This window comes from Limtongia smithiae, assembly GCF_038497785.1.
Source record: "Limtongia smithiae strain NRRL Y-17922 unplaced genomic scaffold V1518scaffold_12, whole genome shotgun sequence".
In the NCBI taxonomy this organism is placed as follows: domain Eukaryota; kingdom Fungi; phylum Ascomycota; class Lipomycetes; order Lipomycetales; family Lipomycetaceae; genus Limtongia; species Limtongia smithiae.
Window position 1 is genome coordinate 81,917 of NW_027117633.1, and position 17,824 is coordinate 99,740.

Below are 17,824 nucleotides of genomic sequence, written 5' to 3' on the forward strand. Positions count from 1 at the left end.
CAGACTGTGTCTGGAGTAAAATCGTCCGGCAAAGGTCCGTACATCCGTCCCCTCCCGCACTTCGTTTAACGGTCGGCAATCCCGTATTGAACTGGAAGTCACAATTGAACTTGTAGCGTATTCTTACTCCTCGACTGGCGCAAGGGTATGTTACGAAGACGAATAAAGCACCATACTCGGGATGTGCCGCCTTGGCGGTCAAATCAATTCAAGAATAAAGATACCCACGGACTTCCCGCCGCACCATCGTTAAACACAATCACGCGGCCTGTGCGTGATATCATATATTGCAGCTCATCGCATTTGTTTGTCGAGCAGTTGGCACGCTTGGAGTCGAGTTGGGCGAGCGCGATTGATATACGAAATCAAGTCTTTCCTGGACGTCCTTATCAACGTGTCCATGAGATTTGGAATCGATTCTTATAGCACTTCCAAATGGCTAGTCTTCCGCTCTCTGTTAGACATATAACTGTGTTCAGCCTGAATATGGCTTCCAGCTCACTGTTCTTATTAGCGTCTTAGATTAATGGCGTCTTCAGAATTTCATTTTCTATTTGGCCACATAATTCACATAGTTAGAGTACGACAAAGGCTGTTGGCCTAACGCTATCATGCGCAAACTTCGAGCCTGTAACACCCAGGGGATAAGCCCAGATGCCAGATACGCGCCGAAATGGAGTCTTACCAAGCAGCGGCCCACAATAGTCCATCCTTAGCCAAAATTTATACACAATTCTGTAACTTAGTAGAAGCGAGATAAGTGCGCCATTATCCTGCATCAGTTCAATGTTCGCTATCGGGAGCGGCCAAATGACCGACCCTGTGCGCCAGCTATGACCACTTTTTAATCAGCACAGAGTTTGAGCACAGAGTTTGAGCACATTAAATTAAATTATGGAGTTGAGGGGCAGCCGCCGTAGCATTTAGTTCTGACTTCAATCTTCCAATTTCCTAAGTTTCCTCGCCTGAGCTGTCACCGCTTAATAATGCATCGCTCGTTTGTTGCGTCTCCATTAGCTTTCCGCGCGGTTAAATCTAACTTCCATCTTCTACTCTTCCGTCCAACGAAGCCTCATAATCATTTCAATGCCCGTTAACGCGTTTGAAAATCGTGCTGGTCGCTTGGGGTCTGGAAAAGTGTGCACTGTACGCAAGCACACCGTAAATCCGTTTGTCATCGCCGTACAAGACTGCGTTACTACTGCAAGACCGCACAGACATACTTGGTACATCAAGCACGCAATCCAGGGGGTCGATGCTCTCATAATGGTTCGAGGCCAGTGCGGAGTCAGAATCGGATCATCCAGGAGGATCTGTGCACTTCGGCACTTCCATATCCTTTCATCGCCGCGAGCTGCCACCACCCTGATCCATGGCTCATCCACCTCCTTCCCGCAGCGTTGTGAGGCATTGACTTTTTGAATACAGCCGTTATTAAGTTGATGAAACATGTCATAAGTTCGAGAGACATTCAAAAATAAGGCTTTCGGTAAGGTTGGAGTCTCGACTTGTCAGCATGTTCGTTCGCGCTGCTTTCGCCACGCCACCTTGCAACCTCACTTTGCCTTGCTACGTCATACTACTCTAAGTGTATCTCGTCCGGAAAATAATTGTCTCTATTGGCCGCATTGGGCTCGTGAGTCGGCCTCTCCGAACAGCTACGCCACATGAAACTTCTGCACCGTATGCGACGTGAGATCATATCTGCTACTTCTCTGCAGTCTGTGTTGTTCATCATGAAGACAGACTGAGAGCCGAGTCATAAGGCAACTCAGCTCTGAAGTGTAATAGAGGATAAATGAATGCCATTAGTTATGCCAAGTCCATTCTACAAATGCATAGTTACCTCAGACGCCTAGCACCACGGTAAATGTCGGTACTACACTCCACACCTCCGGCATCGCCAGAACAGAGATCGCCAACGAAGACCCAATCCAGTCCGCACAGTAAGGAGCATAGCAGTCTTGTGGTCACGTTTACTCGCCCTCGCGTATATATCCTCGTATAGAAGCTGCTCGCTCGTACAATGCTCTCGTTGTGTGTTATGAAAGTAATGAATTAGTAGTAGACGCACAAAAAAATAAAGAACTAGATTTATTTACAGCATCTACGTCATATATGCCATTAACGTCCATGCAATAAAGTCTGACTTGCACCCTCGTCGTCACTCTCGTCAGAGGTGATTTCCGCAACCTGTTCATCGTCATCACTGGCCTCCTCAGAGCCGCTCTCCTCCGCGCTCTCTTCCTCTTCCTCTTCATCGGTATCAGCTTCAGCAGACTCGTCGCTCTCGCTAACTTCCACAACGACTTCCACTTCACTACCGCTGCTCTCTTCCTCCTCTGCTGCCGTTGATTCGTCTATCTCCGGCGCTGATGTATCTCCAGTAGCAGCTTCGCCAAAAAACTCGTCCAGTGACGTATGGTAGCTCTCCGGTGCAGACTTTTTGGCTAATTTCTTAGATACAGCTTTCTGTGCGATAGGCAAGTTCTTGACCTTCGACTTCTTTTGTGACTTTCTGTTCTTCTTAGTAGTACTAGACATAATTTTCTTCACCAACACCGATTTCGAATCTTCTTCGACATCGTGCGAGACTGGGTCTCGAATACTGGAATCCGGCGTTTCTGTAGACCACAGCGGTAAAGGTCGTTCGCCACCGATGATAACGCCGCGGACCAGCATTCGTGTGCTCCCAATCATGAACTGCTCTTTTCCGGCCGAAGGGGATGGCGCGTATGGTGAAGGCTTTGGTGCCTGTAATAAGAGTTTGGCTAGCGGCGCGCCAGGTGCGGAGAGAACTGCCTTATACAATCGCGCACGATCCCGCAGGTCATACGACGTATCGTACCGCGCCATCAGCATAATATAATCGAATAACAGGTCCATAGGATCCGCTGACGGCTTGACTGTTGGTTCAAGCTCCTTCTCTACTAAACCATCTTCTCCAACAACTTCGTTATGGGCGGGTCGGTCTTCGATGTAGTAAGAGTAAACCTTGGAAGCTAGAAGGACAATTTGTGACCGCGTGCACTCGTCCTCACTTGTGAATGTCTTCGCGCATTTGCGTAGTACGTCCGGTGCAATGTTCTGCGCTAGTCCAGCAAACTCACCAACTAGCCACACAATGCTTGCACGAGCTAGCGGAACTTTCGCTGATTCAAGCGCGTTCGCCAGACGGGCGACCGTCTTGATATTGTCGCGCGGAGAGAGTTGGATGATGTATCGGATAACCGTGAGAGACTCGCCAACAAGAATATGATTTGGGGAATGAATCTGTTTCAAGAGCCAGCGCAGGCACCGGCGAGCAGCCGTACTCGATATCTGAGCAACACGGCCAATAGCACGGACAGCCTCTGCGACCAAAAAGTTGTCAGCAGAGGTAGCATAATATTGCAATTCTGACAGCACATCCGATAGATTGGCCTCGGAGCACGACAATGTCAGAACCTCAATCTTGAGTTTTGCAATCTTAGGAATATCCGACGGTAGAACATAAAAGTACTTCAAGTAAGGAGCAAAGAGACCATGGCTTTGCATTGCAAGCACGACGATGTTTGTCATAACAATGTATCGCAATTCTTGCGGCAGCGCGAGTAGTCGCACGAGTGGCGGTCCGAGAAAGGACAGATCCGCCTCAGGAACCAGCGAATAAAACAAATTGACCACTGCCATAGCGACTGCGCTGTTTCGGCTTTGCAAAAGCGGCTTTGCCGCGGCAAGTAGCAGTTCGAGATCTGGATCAATGATGAATTCGCTCTCCGTCTCGGCCTCCTCTTTGTCGCTTGCCTCGTCGTCCGAGTAAAACGTCGAAGTATTTTTCTTCTTGATCTTTTGCTCCGTCTTGCCCTTCGGAACATAAACACGAACATACCGTGTCAGTACATCAAGCACACACACTTGACCCCACTCCTCGATATCTGCCAGTACGCCACAGTAGCGCCGGTAATTGACGTGCAACATATCAAGTCTGTCGGGACATATGTTCAAAAATGTCTTGACTGCGGAGCCCAGAACGTAAAAGCTCTTGTCACCAAGCAACGTTGCAAGGTATCCAACAAGAACCTCAAGGTTACTCTTGTCGAGTTCGTACGCATTTCCAATAGCAACAGCAGATGCACGTCGAACAACAGCAGACATGTCGACGATTGACTTTCGAATGGCCAGCAGAATGATTGGTGCGATGGATGGCACCTTGATACCGGACAACACCTTGATTGCCATTGCGCGGATCTGCGGGTTCTGATCCCCGAGAGATTTTTGAATTGCGTTAATCGAAAGCAGCGCTAAGTCTGATTCGCGCTCCGCGTAGCGTAGGAGGTAGATATATACGAGCTTTCGAACCTCGAGCGTTTGTGCGGCCGAGTTCTTGACGATTTCAGGGAAGTACTCCGTGACATCTTCACTGCGTGACATCATCTGTGATTAATAAGTCAGCAAACAGAGTCATGATTCACCACTCGCAAGGGCGCTCACATTGGCAATTGCCTTCATGCCGGCGAGCTTCTCCTTCTCATGCCTGGAATTAAGGAACCGCTTTACGTCGCGTGGGCGGAACACGCCATTTTCGCCGAGTGTGCCGGAGGTGCGTGCGGAATTGGCGGCCTCAATCGTCATCTCCTTTGCCTGTTCAAGGACGGCGGTAATCTTCGAGAGAGACTCGGCCATCGCAATGAAGGGAGGAAGGAATGGTGCGAGAGGCGCTGACGTTGTGGGCGCCGATGGCCGATGTTGCGATAGCGCTCTTCGCCTCGGCGCCGCAAGGGCTAGGGCCTGGCCTGATCGCTATTTGCAATCATATCTGATAGCCTAGCACTTGCATTGCATTGATATTTCCATTCAATTGCAGATTCATGCCTCTTATAATTTATCCATGATTAGTCTATGAAAGCACTGCAAATATGAGCCACTTACATACATGCTCATGCTCGAGCGAATGTTTGGTTACATTCACGTCTCCACTTCATCTGCTTAGATGACTGAATCGTGGTTAGTTCTACGACGAAGATGTTTACAAGATGCTCAATAGTCGTCTTTCCTGCTCTCTGCTAATGAGCTTGCTGACTTGTTACACGACTCGCGGATACTGAATTTGGCTACCGCTTTCAATTAGAGGCATGACCATAGTAATGACGGGGAGACATACAGCATGTTGAGCATTGTGCCGCAAGAGAGAAATACAGGTGTAAGATGTTCGCTCAGCACAAATTATATGATATATATACCAACTATGACCAGCCAGTATATAGCATGTTCTGTGTGTAAAGGGACAGGAAAGCTTTGCACACAGTCTCTGCTCACGCTTTTGTGACATTAGCACAAAATATCAAAGCTGTAGCATTGGCGATCTAAATTTACGATTCGCCGGTCAAGAAACAGAAATACTTTATACAGCAAGCATATCACAAATAGCATGTAACTTGAAGTTCTGCTAAAATTAATGTCTACAAACTGTATGCTGATAGGTCAGTCAAATATGTCTGGCAATCCACGCGTTGACAGTGCATGCAAAAATGAAGTTTTGGACGACACCGGAATTGAACCGGGGACCCCCCGCATGCTAAGCGGATGTGATAACCAACTACACCAGACGCCCCTGAATTAAAAAGAAATTTTTCTATCATATCCGGGTTGTACTTTGCTTCGGGTGTTTTAACGTCAGAAATGCCTGTCTGCAGCGATGACCCGTGTGGATTAGATGAAGTGTAACTACGACGCATCAGCACAAGAGACTGGTACTTGGCACTACCAACAGCAGAAAATAAAGCATGGAAGACGCGGATAATATGATAATTGCTAAAGCTAATGATTACAATGACTTGGATGAGGATGTACCGTTTCCCAATTCACATCTACCATCCGTTAACGGGCATCGCGCCTATCGTATTCTAATGCACTAGCCAACTACTTCAGCCACTAATTTAGTTACCTAATTATATAAATCAATAAATAGCTGACTGACTATTAACTAGTTAACAGTTAACTGCCTTCGCTATCTAGTAGGGTCTCTATCTTTCTTAGCTGTGATTCACTAAATTCTGATCTCTATTAAATAATTATGTAGAAACCGCTACCTACACCGGATCGCTCCAATGAGTCGGTTAGTTATTGACTAATGACACTAAAATTGATTCACCAAACTATCAGTTTTCTAAGTCTCCGTATTACACAAGTGCCAAAGTCAGTCTTTAATTGGCTCCAATATATATGATGTTCTTCAACACGCGATATTTAGCTACTGATATTACCACCACTTGAGACAGGTATCAATTCATTAGTTGCGAGATGTGCAATCGGATATCTGCAGATGAGCGGATCTGATCGGCTTATATTTGATGTCCAACATCCAAAGAACTACGAATTGATCGATCCTCATCCATACGACCTGTATCAAGCAAATGAAGACACGATGAGAACATTTCCGTAGCTACATTAACGCAATCAACTGAATTAGTGACCAAAATCTGTGAATAGTGCCTTGGCTCACTAAACTAGAATACTAAATAGTAACGAGCGTTGGAACTTAGTGTAGTAAGTAGCGCATTGATAACTAGAAATAGTGGACCAGATTAATGACTGTAGTCAGAACCCAGCGCAATAGCCCTGTGGGTAACGGGGTCCAGTCAATTCGAATAGTGATCTAATTTCAGTAGTGGAAGTTCTCAGCTAGTGCGATACAGCGACCAGCAGGGGAGGAAAGTTAACTAATCAAGAAGCTGCATTAGTAGTGCTGTGCAGTGAGCTCAATCAACTATTGAGTGACTGAAGTAGCTGTCTTTGCCGTTGAGAGTAGCGCAAGTAGTTATAACTAATTACGTGTTTTTCAATAACAAAGTTGTGATAACGCTTGTTATATTATTCACTTGCCTACTGAAATGTGAGAGAGCCTGCTACATGCTTGCCTAAGTTCCAGGACAAAATTAGCGACCTCGAGATTAGTGACCTCAAATAGTTTTGACAGCAAACTGCTTGTTCGAATTGTCAGGTATAATTTAGCCACCCACTGACGATTCGGTCAGCTTTTAATTGTCCTAACTAGTGTGTTCGACATCCCTGTGAGTGTGGCCAAATAATCAAGCCACTAATCAGTTAAGTAAATCTGGCCTACTAAATTGGTTATTTCCTGTTCTCACTATTCAGAAGCTCTTTGATATGGCGCCCAGCTTCAACAACTAAAACTAGCTAATTAATCTAGTATTTGCTAGTTTAGAATGTAGTGCACTCATTAAGTTAGTTTAGTCGTCTGGATCTAACCACCTACACCGCTTCAAGCGTTGCAGCGCAGATCAACATCGCGATATTTGTTGTCCCCGTTGTAAATTTACGCAGCAGATCCACGCCCTCTGCTCGCGTCCTGTGCCTGTACGTTAGAAAATTTCGTGTCGAAATGTCACGAGCTAATAGATATCAAGAACTAAACCCAGTTATGACAATTTTGTGGCCTCCCGATGAAGCCATGGTGCTGTCTACACGTAGAACTTCCTGTTAAAGAACCAAGGAAACAAAAGGAATGTGACCTTACAGCACTTTAAGAACCTCACTAAAAGATATGCAGTATATCCGGAATACAGTCCCATATACATAGATAAAGTATTAATGGCATTACTCGCGTTCATGCCCATAACAGATTGGTCGACCATGTATTCATATGTTGTAGACCTTGATGCTAGTCGTTGTGAACATAGACGTCATAACAAAAAAAGTCGCGTGCTATGGGCAACGCAGAAAAAATTACTGCATAACAGGGAGTTCCTTCCCTGCCAGGGGTCGAACCTGGAGTCTCCCGCTAAACTCGAAAGTCGTAGGCGGACGCCTTGCCATTGGGCCACAAGGAACTGCTTATGGAAGAAATAATTTTTACTTTCATACATCGAGTGATTTTTCAACAATCATGCAATTAATCAATTGTTTGGTCGATTTTGTACGTATTTTTTTCTGCTATGCAGTTGGTATGGTGCACATACCTAGATCTCTTGGCAGTAATATCCTTATTGAAGTAGCTAAGTTGTGAAGAGTTAATAGTGTATGAGATATAACCCCAAGGGTGCTGAACTGCTAGTCTGAGCAGTTTTGCAGGCGGGACAACATGTTACAAATTGCAATAGGTGCGATCTAAAGCTTGCTAACGATATACCGTACTTGGTATTGATCGCCGTGCGTATGCTGTAGCCAATATTATGTCTCTGAGCATGAACTCTCTTGAGATACACAGATTGAACGATATCTGCTATCATAGTAGTAGCTGCATTTTCTTGAAACGACGGTCGATCTGCAAATCGGGAACTAAAAATATAACAGAGTTTCCACGGTCTGTGTGACTAGCTGTTAGTTCGTGATGCCTCTGCTTCCAATTCCGATGCCGTTCTAAAATCACTTCGGTTCACAAGATAATTTCATAAGATCCCAATTCATGAAGCACTCGCCCACACTCGTTGCCTGTGTACCGCATATCCGTTCTGGATAATTCTGATCGCCTATTTTCAGACGTGAACTCATAAAGTAAGGCGGAAGAAAGAAGCTGAATTAACACGACGCCGCGCCTAGCGGCGCTTGAAGCGGGTAAACATTGCGATAAATAGCGTTGGATGAGATGAATCAACACTTAGCCCCTGCACTTGCAAGTCGCGGATACCAAAACCATGATCCAGCGTCCGCGGACTGCATAGTGCATGTCAGATTGAGGGATAAAGGGGCAAGAGTCAGACATGCATGGCGGCCCCTGGCGCCTCACTAGCCCGATGCCTGTCTTCCGGAGATCCGTTTCTCCTTGTCCATTCAAATCGTGCTCATCGCTGCAAATAATGCTGCTGCAGGCAGATAGTAACGCCGAGATCTCATTGTGAAAAAGACGTTTGTAAGATCGGTTGCCTCGTTACATGATTACTCTTGGTGGCATACCAGTCTCGAGTTATAGTCGACGCTCCTTGCTGTAAAGCAATCTCGATCACCTGGTACAGTCGTCGCAGTTGGCGTAGAATTGATCGGTCGGTTGAGTGTGAGGATGGCTGTGGTTGCCGTTATTAGGTAGTAGTGCCATAGTGTATAGCTGGAGGCGAATGGATGTCGACGTACAATCGCAGCAGCGTGCCAGTCGAAATCTGCCTAGTCCTAACAACGCTGAGCTCAGTAATCCTCTTCCTCGTACACACATCGTCGCATATTGCTCACTGATCGTGAGCATCCGACATGTTAGAGGTGCCTGAGGAACCACTGCTTATACGTATTTGGCTTGAGATTCGCGATGTGATTGCTATTGCGTGCGTTATATTTGGCGAGCTCGCTCTTGGCCAGCTTGAGCAGAATTAACTTCTAGGTCCCAGGTTCTAGCTTGCAGTAAGTCGGCAGAAGACAAGTAAAAATTATCTAAAAATGCAAAACCAATAGACTATGACTATTGTGTGCAGACTGTAAAGCTACAGGTCGAGATAACCGGTGTCGTGGATCGCAAACCTACTGCAGATGCGATTCTAGAAATGAAGGGTTTTTAGCAATCATACAGCCATACTCCGCTCTCAATTCATAATCCAGCAAGAGACTATATTTACAGTCTTACTGTGATGCATCATCTATCTGAGCTAGCTTATCGAGTACTCCAAGAGCCAATCTTCGCTACAGCTGCCAACTGATCCGAACGGCGCGTCTATGAACGCGATGCGAAACTGCGCTGTTGGGTAGTCGACCAGCAGTCCCATGGATAGCGCTAAACTGCTGTGCTGGCAGGGCACGTAGATTGGCGTGCGCCGCTTCTTGTTTAGGAAATCTGAGAACACATAGCAGCAGCGAAGCGCTGGAGGCTCCGACACAAAATCACATTGTCAGCGCTTAATAGGTTCGTCTTGCAATTTGAAACAAGCCTGTAGAAATGACCATGCTGGCCTGGTAACAGGGAGTACTCGCAGAATGTCGTAGAATGATTTACTGGAAGGATGCAGACGGATGATCCCGTGTTCAAGAGAGTGTCTCGTAGATCCCTAAATAACCTAACCCAAAGAGACGACGCGTCTAGAGCTCTTAGCAGCCCCTAAAGTGCTAGCGCCGACAGGCTTGAAGCCGATAACTACTGCAATGAGATGTCCGCGATGAGGGGCGATGACCAGGCGATGACCAACCGTCGGAAATATCTTGAATGGATAAGGACAGAAGATGTGGATATGCGCTGATTGGGTGTGACTTTGGTAGTGATTGCCAGTACTGGCTGGCTATGCCGCTGCGGCGGAAGCGGGTGGAGAAAGGACAAGCAAGCCGTTAGCGGCTCCCACGCGCGCTGCAAGACACGGCGTGAGTCTGCCATCGCCAGCAGTCTCATGGCCGCAAGAGAACAGCGAGGGACTGGAAACGAACACGCCCATGGAGACAGAGCATACTCGGACAAGGCCGACCGAGAGAGGCGCGGAGCAGTCCGATCGATGCACACGTGACCAACTTATCAGGATCATCACGTGCTGGGCCAGGTACTGAACGGGAGTTTGGTTTATCTTGAGACCGGACGAGAGGCCGCGTGACCTGCCAGCACAGAACTTTCCGGGGACTGAGTCAGTAGTGTTGTGGGGGGCGGGCCACGGTGGGCGCGGGCGGCGCCAGACTGAGAAATTGGGTGAAGGCAGTACCAGAACAGGGGCGCCTAAGCGTCGCGGCCGCGCGGTCACGGGAGCCGGCAGCCGATATCGCATGCGGTTGGTCATGGACTTTTACGGGCGCAGGATTCGCCGGGGCACGCGGTCCGCGCTGCAGTTCTGTTCAGCAACAGTTCTCACGGCCCTGCCCTCGCGCGTCGTCCACTGAAAATTTTTTCCTCGTCCCCCGCCCGCTAGTGTGGGCGCAATCCTGTAGCCCCGTCCCCCGCGCCTACGGCAGGCCGTAACTGTCACAAGACCCTGTCCACATCGCCGCTGGCCGCGATACGCGCTGCGCAAAAGCTTCTCGCGCCGCACCGTCACGATACTGCCGGCTGCTGTTCTGGGGCCGCGCCGCCGCAGAGCAATGCGCGGCTATGAGCCCAATCTGGGAGCACTATCCCCAGAACTGTGATATCGCCCTGGCCGCCACGGCTCACCTAATTTTTTTTGCCCACTTTGCGCCAAGTCCCCCGCTGGCTTCCTCTCTTTCTCTGCTCTGTCCCGCTTCCCCTCACCGCCGTCCGCCCTGCTCGCTGACCGCGCCTTTGCTAGTCCCATCTCGCTATACAGATACTAGTAGCCGCGTCTGTCCGCCTGCACTGCTTACTGTATGTCCTCCTCCGACCGGCTGCCCGCGCTTCCCGATAGTCGGCGTTCTAATGACTCTTTTTTCTCGCCAGACAATGGGCAATGGAGTGAACCCCGCCGCCCCCCCCGCGGACGAGTACCAGTCTTCCGTGTTCCCCTACTCAGACACCCCCGACCCTGAGAATAAGTCATGGGCCGGAGTTTTACCCAAGAAGCAGGGTCTCTATGACCCCGAATATGAGAAGGACGCTTGCGGTGTCGGCTTCGTCTGCAACATCAAGGGCGTCATCTCTCACAAGATTGTCTCCGATGGTGAGTTACAGCGCGCGGCCTGCTACTCTCTAGTGCACTGCTGACCCACCCTAGCCAAGTCCCTGCTCTGCAACATGACCCACCGCGGTGCTGTCGGCGCCGACGCCCGTGATGGCGACGGTGCCGGTGTTATGACATCCATCCCCCACACGTTCTTCGTCAAGGAGTTCGAGGGCCCCTCTGGCCTCAAACTCCCGAAGCTCGGCCAGTACGCCGTCGGCAACGTCTTCTTCAAGTCCGACTCCGAGGTCATTGCCGAGTCTCGCGCAACTTTTGAGAACATTGCGGACGAGCTCGGTCTGCGTATTCTTGGTTGGCGTGCCGTTCCCCGCGACTCCTCTATTCTCGGTCCCGCTGCACTCTACCGCGAGCCCGTGATCCTCCAGCCTTTTGTCGTTTTGCGCTCCTTCTACGGTGACGAGTCCACTGAGCCCGAGGGCACCGACGCCGATTTCGATGCTAAGCGCTTCGAGCGCCAGCTTTTCGTCCTCCGCAAGCGCGCCACGCATACTATTGGCCTCCACAACTGGTTCTACATCTGCTCGCTCTCCAACAAGAACATTGTCTACAAGGGCCAGCTTGTCCCGGTCCAGGTGTACAACTACTACCATGATCTCCAGAACGTTGAGTACGAGGCCCACTTCTGTCTTGTCCACTCCCGCTTCTCCACCAACACCTTCCCCTCATGGGATCGTGCGCAGCCCCTCCGGTGGGCCGCTCATAACGGTGAGATCAACACCCTATGCGGTAACAAGAACTGGATGAGAGCCCGCGAGGGTCTCATGCACTCCGACCTATTCGGCGATGAGCTCGAGGAGCTCTACCCCATCATCGAGGAAGGCGGCTCCGACTCCGCGGCTTTCGACAATGTGCTTGAGCTTCTCACCATTAACGGCGTCTTGTCTCTTCCCGAGGCCGTCATGCTTATGGTCCCTGAGGCTTGGCAGACCAACCCCGACATGGACCCCAAGAAGGCTGCTTTCTACGAGTGGGCTGCGTGCTTGATGGAGCCATGGGATGGCCCTGCTCTTTTCACTTTCGCCGACGGTAGATACTGCGGCGCCAACCTTGACCGAAACGGCTTGCGTCCTTGCCGTTTCTACATCACCGACGACGACCGCATGATTTGTGCTTCCGAGGTCGGCACCATCATTGTCGAGCCTGAGAAGATCATCCAGAAGGGCCGGCTGCAGCCCGGTCGCATGCTGCTTGTTGACACCCTTGAGGGCCGCATTGTCGGCGACAAAGAGCTCAAGAACCGCGTCGCCAACCGCTTCGACTTCAAGGGCTGGGCTCAGTCCAATCTCCTCAAGCTCCCTGCCGTGGTTGAGAAGGTGGAGAGCCAGGTTGACATCAAGCCTGTCATCGATTTCGACATTAAGGTCCAGAAGGATCCCAGACTTTTAGCGTTCGGCTACACCTTCGAACAGGTCTCTCTGTTGCTTGCCCCTATGGCTTCTGATCACAAGGAGGCTCTCGGATCCATGGGTAACGATGGCCCTCTTGCATGCTTGGCGCAGGCTCCTCGTCTCATGTACGACTACTTCCGCCAGCTTTTTGCTCAGGTCACCAACCCCCCCATCGACCCCATTCGTGAAGCTATCGTCATGTCGCTCGACTGCTATGTGGGTCCTCAGGGCAACGTTCTTGAGATGAAGTCGTCGCAGTGCAATCGTCTGCTGCTGCGTTCTCCCATCTTGTCGCTTACGCAGATTGCTGCGCTCAAGCAGATCTCGCTCGCACACCCCAGCTGGTCCGTTGGTACCATCGACATCACGTTCGATCGCTCCGAGGGCTTGCTTGGCTATGAGAAGGCCGTTGACCGCATCTGCGACGAGGCCATCAAGGCGATCGAAGCCAATAACGAGATCATCATTCTCTCCGATCGCAACGCATCTGCCTCTCGCATTGCTATTTCCGCGTTGAGTGCCTGCGGTGCTGTCCACCACCATCTTGTCAAGTCAAAACTCCGATCGCGCGTTGCTCTTGTTATCGAGACTGCCGAGGCCCGTGAGGTTCATCACATTTGTGTTCTTTTGGGTTACGGTGCCGATGCTATCAACCCATACCTCGCAATCGAGACTCTCGTCAGAATGAACCATGAGGACCTCCTCCGCAAGGAGTTGACCGACGACCAGGTTGTGGACAACTATATCGACGCTGTCGACAACGGTATTCTTAAGGTTATGTCCAAAATGGGTATCTCCACTCTCCAGAGTTACAAGGGTGCTCAAATTTTTGAGGCTCTCGGTGTTGACAACAGCGTTGTCGACAAGTGCTTCGCTGGTACCGCTACTCGTATTCGTGGTGTTACCTTCGAATATATTGCTCAGGACGCGTTCGCTCTTCACGAACGTGGTTACCCGTCGCGCGAGGTTATCCGTCCCGCCGGTCTTCCCGAGTCTGGCGAATATCACTATCGCGATGGTGGTGATGCGCACATCAACGATCCTGTTTCCATCGCCAACATCCAGGATGCTGTTCGCACCAAGAACGACAAGTCGTACGAGGCGTACTCCAAGGCGGAATACGAGCAGATCAAGAACTGTACGCTGCGTGGTCTTCTTGATTTTGACTATGAGGGCTCCACGCCTGTCCCGATTGACCAGGTCGAGCCCTGGACTGAAATTGTTCGTCGCTTCGTTACCGGTGCCATGTCTTACGGCTCTATATCTATGGAGGCGCATTCGACTCTTGCACTTGCGATGAACCGTCTTGGTGGCAAGTCGAACACTGGCGAGGGCGGTGAGGACGCCGAGCGCAGCCAGCGGCTTCCTAACGGCGACACGATGCGCTCTGCAATCAAGCAGGTCGCTTCCGGCCGTTTCGGTGTCACATCTTACTACCTCGCTGATGCCGACGAGCTTCAGATCAAGATGGCTCAGGGTGCCAAGCCCGGTGAGGGCGGTGAGCTTCCTGGTTACAAAGTCTCGGACAGTATTGCGAAGACTCGGCACTCTACTCCTGGTGTCGGTCTCATCTCGCCGCCTCCTCATCATGATATCTACTCCATCGAGGATCTGAAGCAGCTGATTTACGATCTCAAGTGCTCGAACCCGCGCGCTCGTGTTTCCGTCAAGCTTGTGTCTGAGGTTGGTGTTGGTATTGTCGCCTCCGGTGTGGCCAAGGCCAAGGCGGACCATATTCTTGTCTCCGGCCACGACGGTGGTACTGGTGCTGCTCGCTGGACTGGTATCAAATATGCTGGTCTTCCATGGGAGCTTGGTCTCGCCGAGACTCACCAGACTTTAGTGCTCAACGATCTTCGTGGCCGCGTTGTTGTGCAGACTGACGGTCAGCTACGCACAGGTCGCGACATTGCGATTGCCTGCTTACTCGGTGCGGAGGAGTGGGGTTTTGCTACGACCCCTCTTATTGCTATGGGTTGCATAATGATGCGTAAGTGCCATCTCAACACCTGCCCTGTGGGCATCGCGACGCAGGACCCTTACCTCCGCAAGAAGTTTGTCGGCACGCCTGAGCATGTTATCAACTTCTTCTACTATATCTCGAACGAGCTCCGGGATATCATGGCAAAGCTTGGTTTCCGCAGCATCGACGAGATGGTTGGTCACGCCGAGAAGTTGCGCGTTCGCGAGGATCTCCGCAACACCAAGACTGCGAACCTCGACCTGTCCCCGCTGCTTACACCCGCGCATACTCTGCGTCCCGGTGTCGCCACTCGCAACGTCCGCAAACAGGACCACCATCTTTACGACCGACTCGACAACAAGCTTATCGATGAGGCGGAGATTACACTGGAGAAGGGACTTCCTTCTCAAGTCGAGTGTGATATTATCAACACCGATCGGGCTCTTGGCGCTACACTTTCTTACCGCGTGTCTCGCAAGTTTGGCGAGCAAGGTCTTCCTACCGATACGATACACGTGAACGTCAAGGGCTCCGCTGGTCAGTCTTTCGGTGCTTTCTTGGCTCCAGGTATCACACTCGAGCTCGAGGGTGACGCAAACGATTACGTCGGCAAGTCTCTGTCTGGTGGTCGTTTGATCATCTACCCTCCGAAGGCTTCTCCATTCAAGCCTGAGGAGAACATCCTTATCGGCAACGTCTGCTTGTACGGTGCCACGCTCGGCCAGTGTTTCTTCTCTGGTGTCGCTGCTGAGCGCTTCGCTGTTCGCAACTCGGGTGCAATTGCTGTTGTTGAGGGCGTCGGTGACCATGGTTGCGAGTACATGACTGGCGGTCGTGTTGTCATTTTGGGACCTACCGGCCGGAATTTTGCTGCGGGTATGTCTGGCGGTATTGCATACGTTTTGGATTGGGCACAGGACTTCACCGACAAGGTCAACACCGAGCTAGTTGAGCTCTCTGGCGTTACAGACCCCGCCGAGGTTGCTTTCTTGCGCGGACTTATCGAGGATCATCGTCACTATACCGGCTCGCGCGTCGCTGACCGCGTTTTGAGCGACTTTAACCGCGCGCTTCCTCGCTTCGTCAAGGTTCTTCCTACCGATTACAAGCTCGTGCTGGAGGAGGAGGCTAAGAAGAAGGCTGAGGCCAAGAAGGCTGAGGATCTGCTTGAGAAGCTCGGTCTGTCGCGTGCACCTCCCAGCGACACTCCGGTTCCTATTGAATTCGCCAAGAAGGAGGAGCCAAAGCTGCAGGATCTCGAGGACTCTATTCTCGACCAGACTGCGGAGAAGAAAAACGCGAACAAGATCGTTGCGTTGGACAAGACCAAGGGATTCATGAAGTACAAGCGGAGGGCGGAGAAATACCGGAATCCAAAGACGCGTACCAAGGACTGGCAGGAGCTTTCGACTCGCCTGACAACTGAGGAGCTGAAGTTCCAGACCGCGCGCTGCATGGACTGCGGTGTGCCTTTCTGCCAGAGTGATACGGGTTGCCCAATTTCGAACATTATCCCTAAGTGGAATGAGCTGGTTTTCAAGGACCAGTGGCAGGACGCGTTGAACCGGCTGTTGATGACCAACAACTTCCCGGAGTTTACTGGCCGCGTTTGCCCCGCGCCGTGTGAGGGTGCTTGCGTGCTCGGCATTAACGAGGACCCCGTCGGCATCAAGTCTGTTGAGGCTGCAATCATCGATCGTGGTTTTGAGATGGGCTGGATCGTTCCCCATATCCCCACTCATCGCACCGGCAAGAGCGTCGCGATTGTTGGCTCGGGCCCGTCTGGTCTCGCCTGCGCTGATCAGCTCAACCGCGCTGGCCATAGCGTCACTGTCTACGAGCGTGCTGACCGCTGTGGTGGTCTGTTAATGTATGGTATTCCCAACATGAAACTCGACAAGAAGATCGTCATGCGTCGTACGGATCTACTTGCGGCGGAGGGCGTGAAGTTTGTCACTGGATGCACGATCGGGAAGGATGTTACCGTTGAGCAGCTAAGGCAAGACAACAGCGCTGTTGTCTTGGCTGTTGGCTCCACTATCCCGCGTGACTTGAACATCCCCAACCGGAACCTAAATAACATCATGTTCGCTATGCAGCTGCTGACGATGAACACCGCTGCGCTCCTGAACGGCGACTTTGAGCATGTCGCGAAGCTCATCAAGGGCAAGAACGTTGTCGTTATTGGTGGTGGTGACACCGGCAACGACTGCATCGGCACTTCGGTCCGTCATGGCGCTAAGTCGGTTGTCAACTTTGAGCTGCTTCCCCAGCCCCCGGCTACCCGGGCGAAGGACAACCCATGGCCGCAATGGCCGCGCATTTTCCGCGTTGACTACGGTCACTCCGAAGTTGCGGCACACTACGGCAAGGATCCGCGCGAGTACTGTATCATGTCGAAGGAGTTCGTTTCCGATGGCGAGGGCAACGTCAAGGGCATCAACACAGTGCGCGTCGAGTGGAAGCGAACCGACACCGGTGGCTGGCAGATGGGCCAGGTGCCCGGCTCCGAGGAGTTCTTTCCTGCAGACCTTGTGCTGCTGTCGATGGGTTTCGTTGGTCCCGAGGCACAGAACCTTGAGGTCAAGCGTGACGGCCGCGGCACGATCGAGACGTCCAAGGTCGCGCCTTCAATCTACCAGGTCGACGATGGTTTGTTTGCCGCGGGTGATTGCCGCCGCGGACAGTCGCTCATTGTCTGGGGAATCCAGGAGGGCCGGCAGTGTGCGCGTGCTGTTGACCAGTATCTGATGCATTCGACGAGGTTGCCGGCAAATGGTTCTATTGAGAAGAGGGACTACCTACAAATCAGCGCGTAGATGGGAATGTCGACTGGAAATTAAAATTATACAAGTTTAGTTACATGATTTCAATGAAATGATTTATCTATTACATCTGGACCGCAGCAGTCTCAGTAGAGCGGATCTATGGTGTCTAGA

The 17,824-nt window shown here is 50.9% G+C and overlaps 3 protein-coding genes and 2 non-coding genes across 5 annotated transcripts; 1 reads left to right on the plus strand and 4 right to left on the minus strand.

Moving 5' to 3' along the window:
* Nucleotides 1–872: 872 nt before the first annotated feature.
* On the minus strand, nt 873–1,334 carry V1518DRAFT_421629 (uncharacterized protein). Its single transcript, XM_066905262.1, has one exon. The coding sequence runs from the start codon at nt 1,263–1,265 to the stop codon at nt 1,050–1,052; it is 216 nt and encodes a 71-aa protein (XP_066757600.1). The 5' UTR covers nt 1,266–1,334; the 3' UTR covers nt 873–1,049.
* A 790-nt stretch (nt 1,335–2,124) lies between these two features.
* V1518DRAFT_377070 (adaptin N terminal region-domain-containing protein) lies at nt 2,125–4,665 on the minus strand (the record flags this gene model as incomplete). Its single annotated transcript, XM_066901563.1, has 2 exons — nt 2,125–4,416; nt 4,474–4,665. 2 exons carry the CDS (start codon nt 4,663–4,665, stop codon nt 2,125–2,127), a joined length of 2,484 nt encoding a protein of 827 aa, XP_066757601.1.
* An 854-nt stretch (nt 4,666–5,519) lies between these two features.
* Nucleotides 5,520–5,593, minus strand: V1518DRAFT_t51. Its single transcript has one exon. It is a non-coding gene; the product is annotated as a tRNA-Ala (tRNA).
* A 2,156-nt stretch (nt 5,594–7,749) lies between these two features.
* Nucleotides 7,750–7,832, minus strand: V1518DRAFT_t50. Its single transcript has one exon. It is a non-coding gene; the product is annotated as a tRNA-Arg (tRNA).
* A 3,202-nt stretch (nt 7,833–11,034) lies between these two features.
* Nucleotides 11,035–17,777, plus strand: V1518DRAFT_421636 (uncharacterized protein). The gene is made up of 3 exons (XM_066905263.1): nt 11,035–11,221; nt 11,294–11,513; nt 11,568–17,777. Exons 2-3 carry the CDS (start codon nt 11,297–11,299, stop codon nt 17,702–17,704), a joined length of 6,354 nt encoding a protein of 2,117 aa, XP_066757602.1. The 5' UTR covers nt 11,035–11,221; nt 11,294–11,296; the 3' UTR covers nt 17,705–17,777.
* Nucleotides 17,778–17,824: the final 47 nt, after the last annotated feature.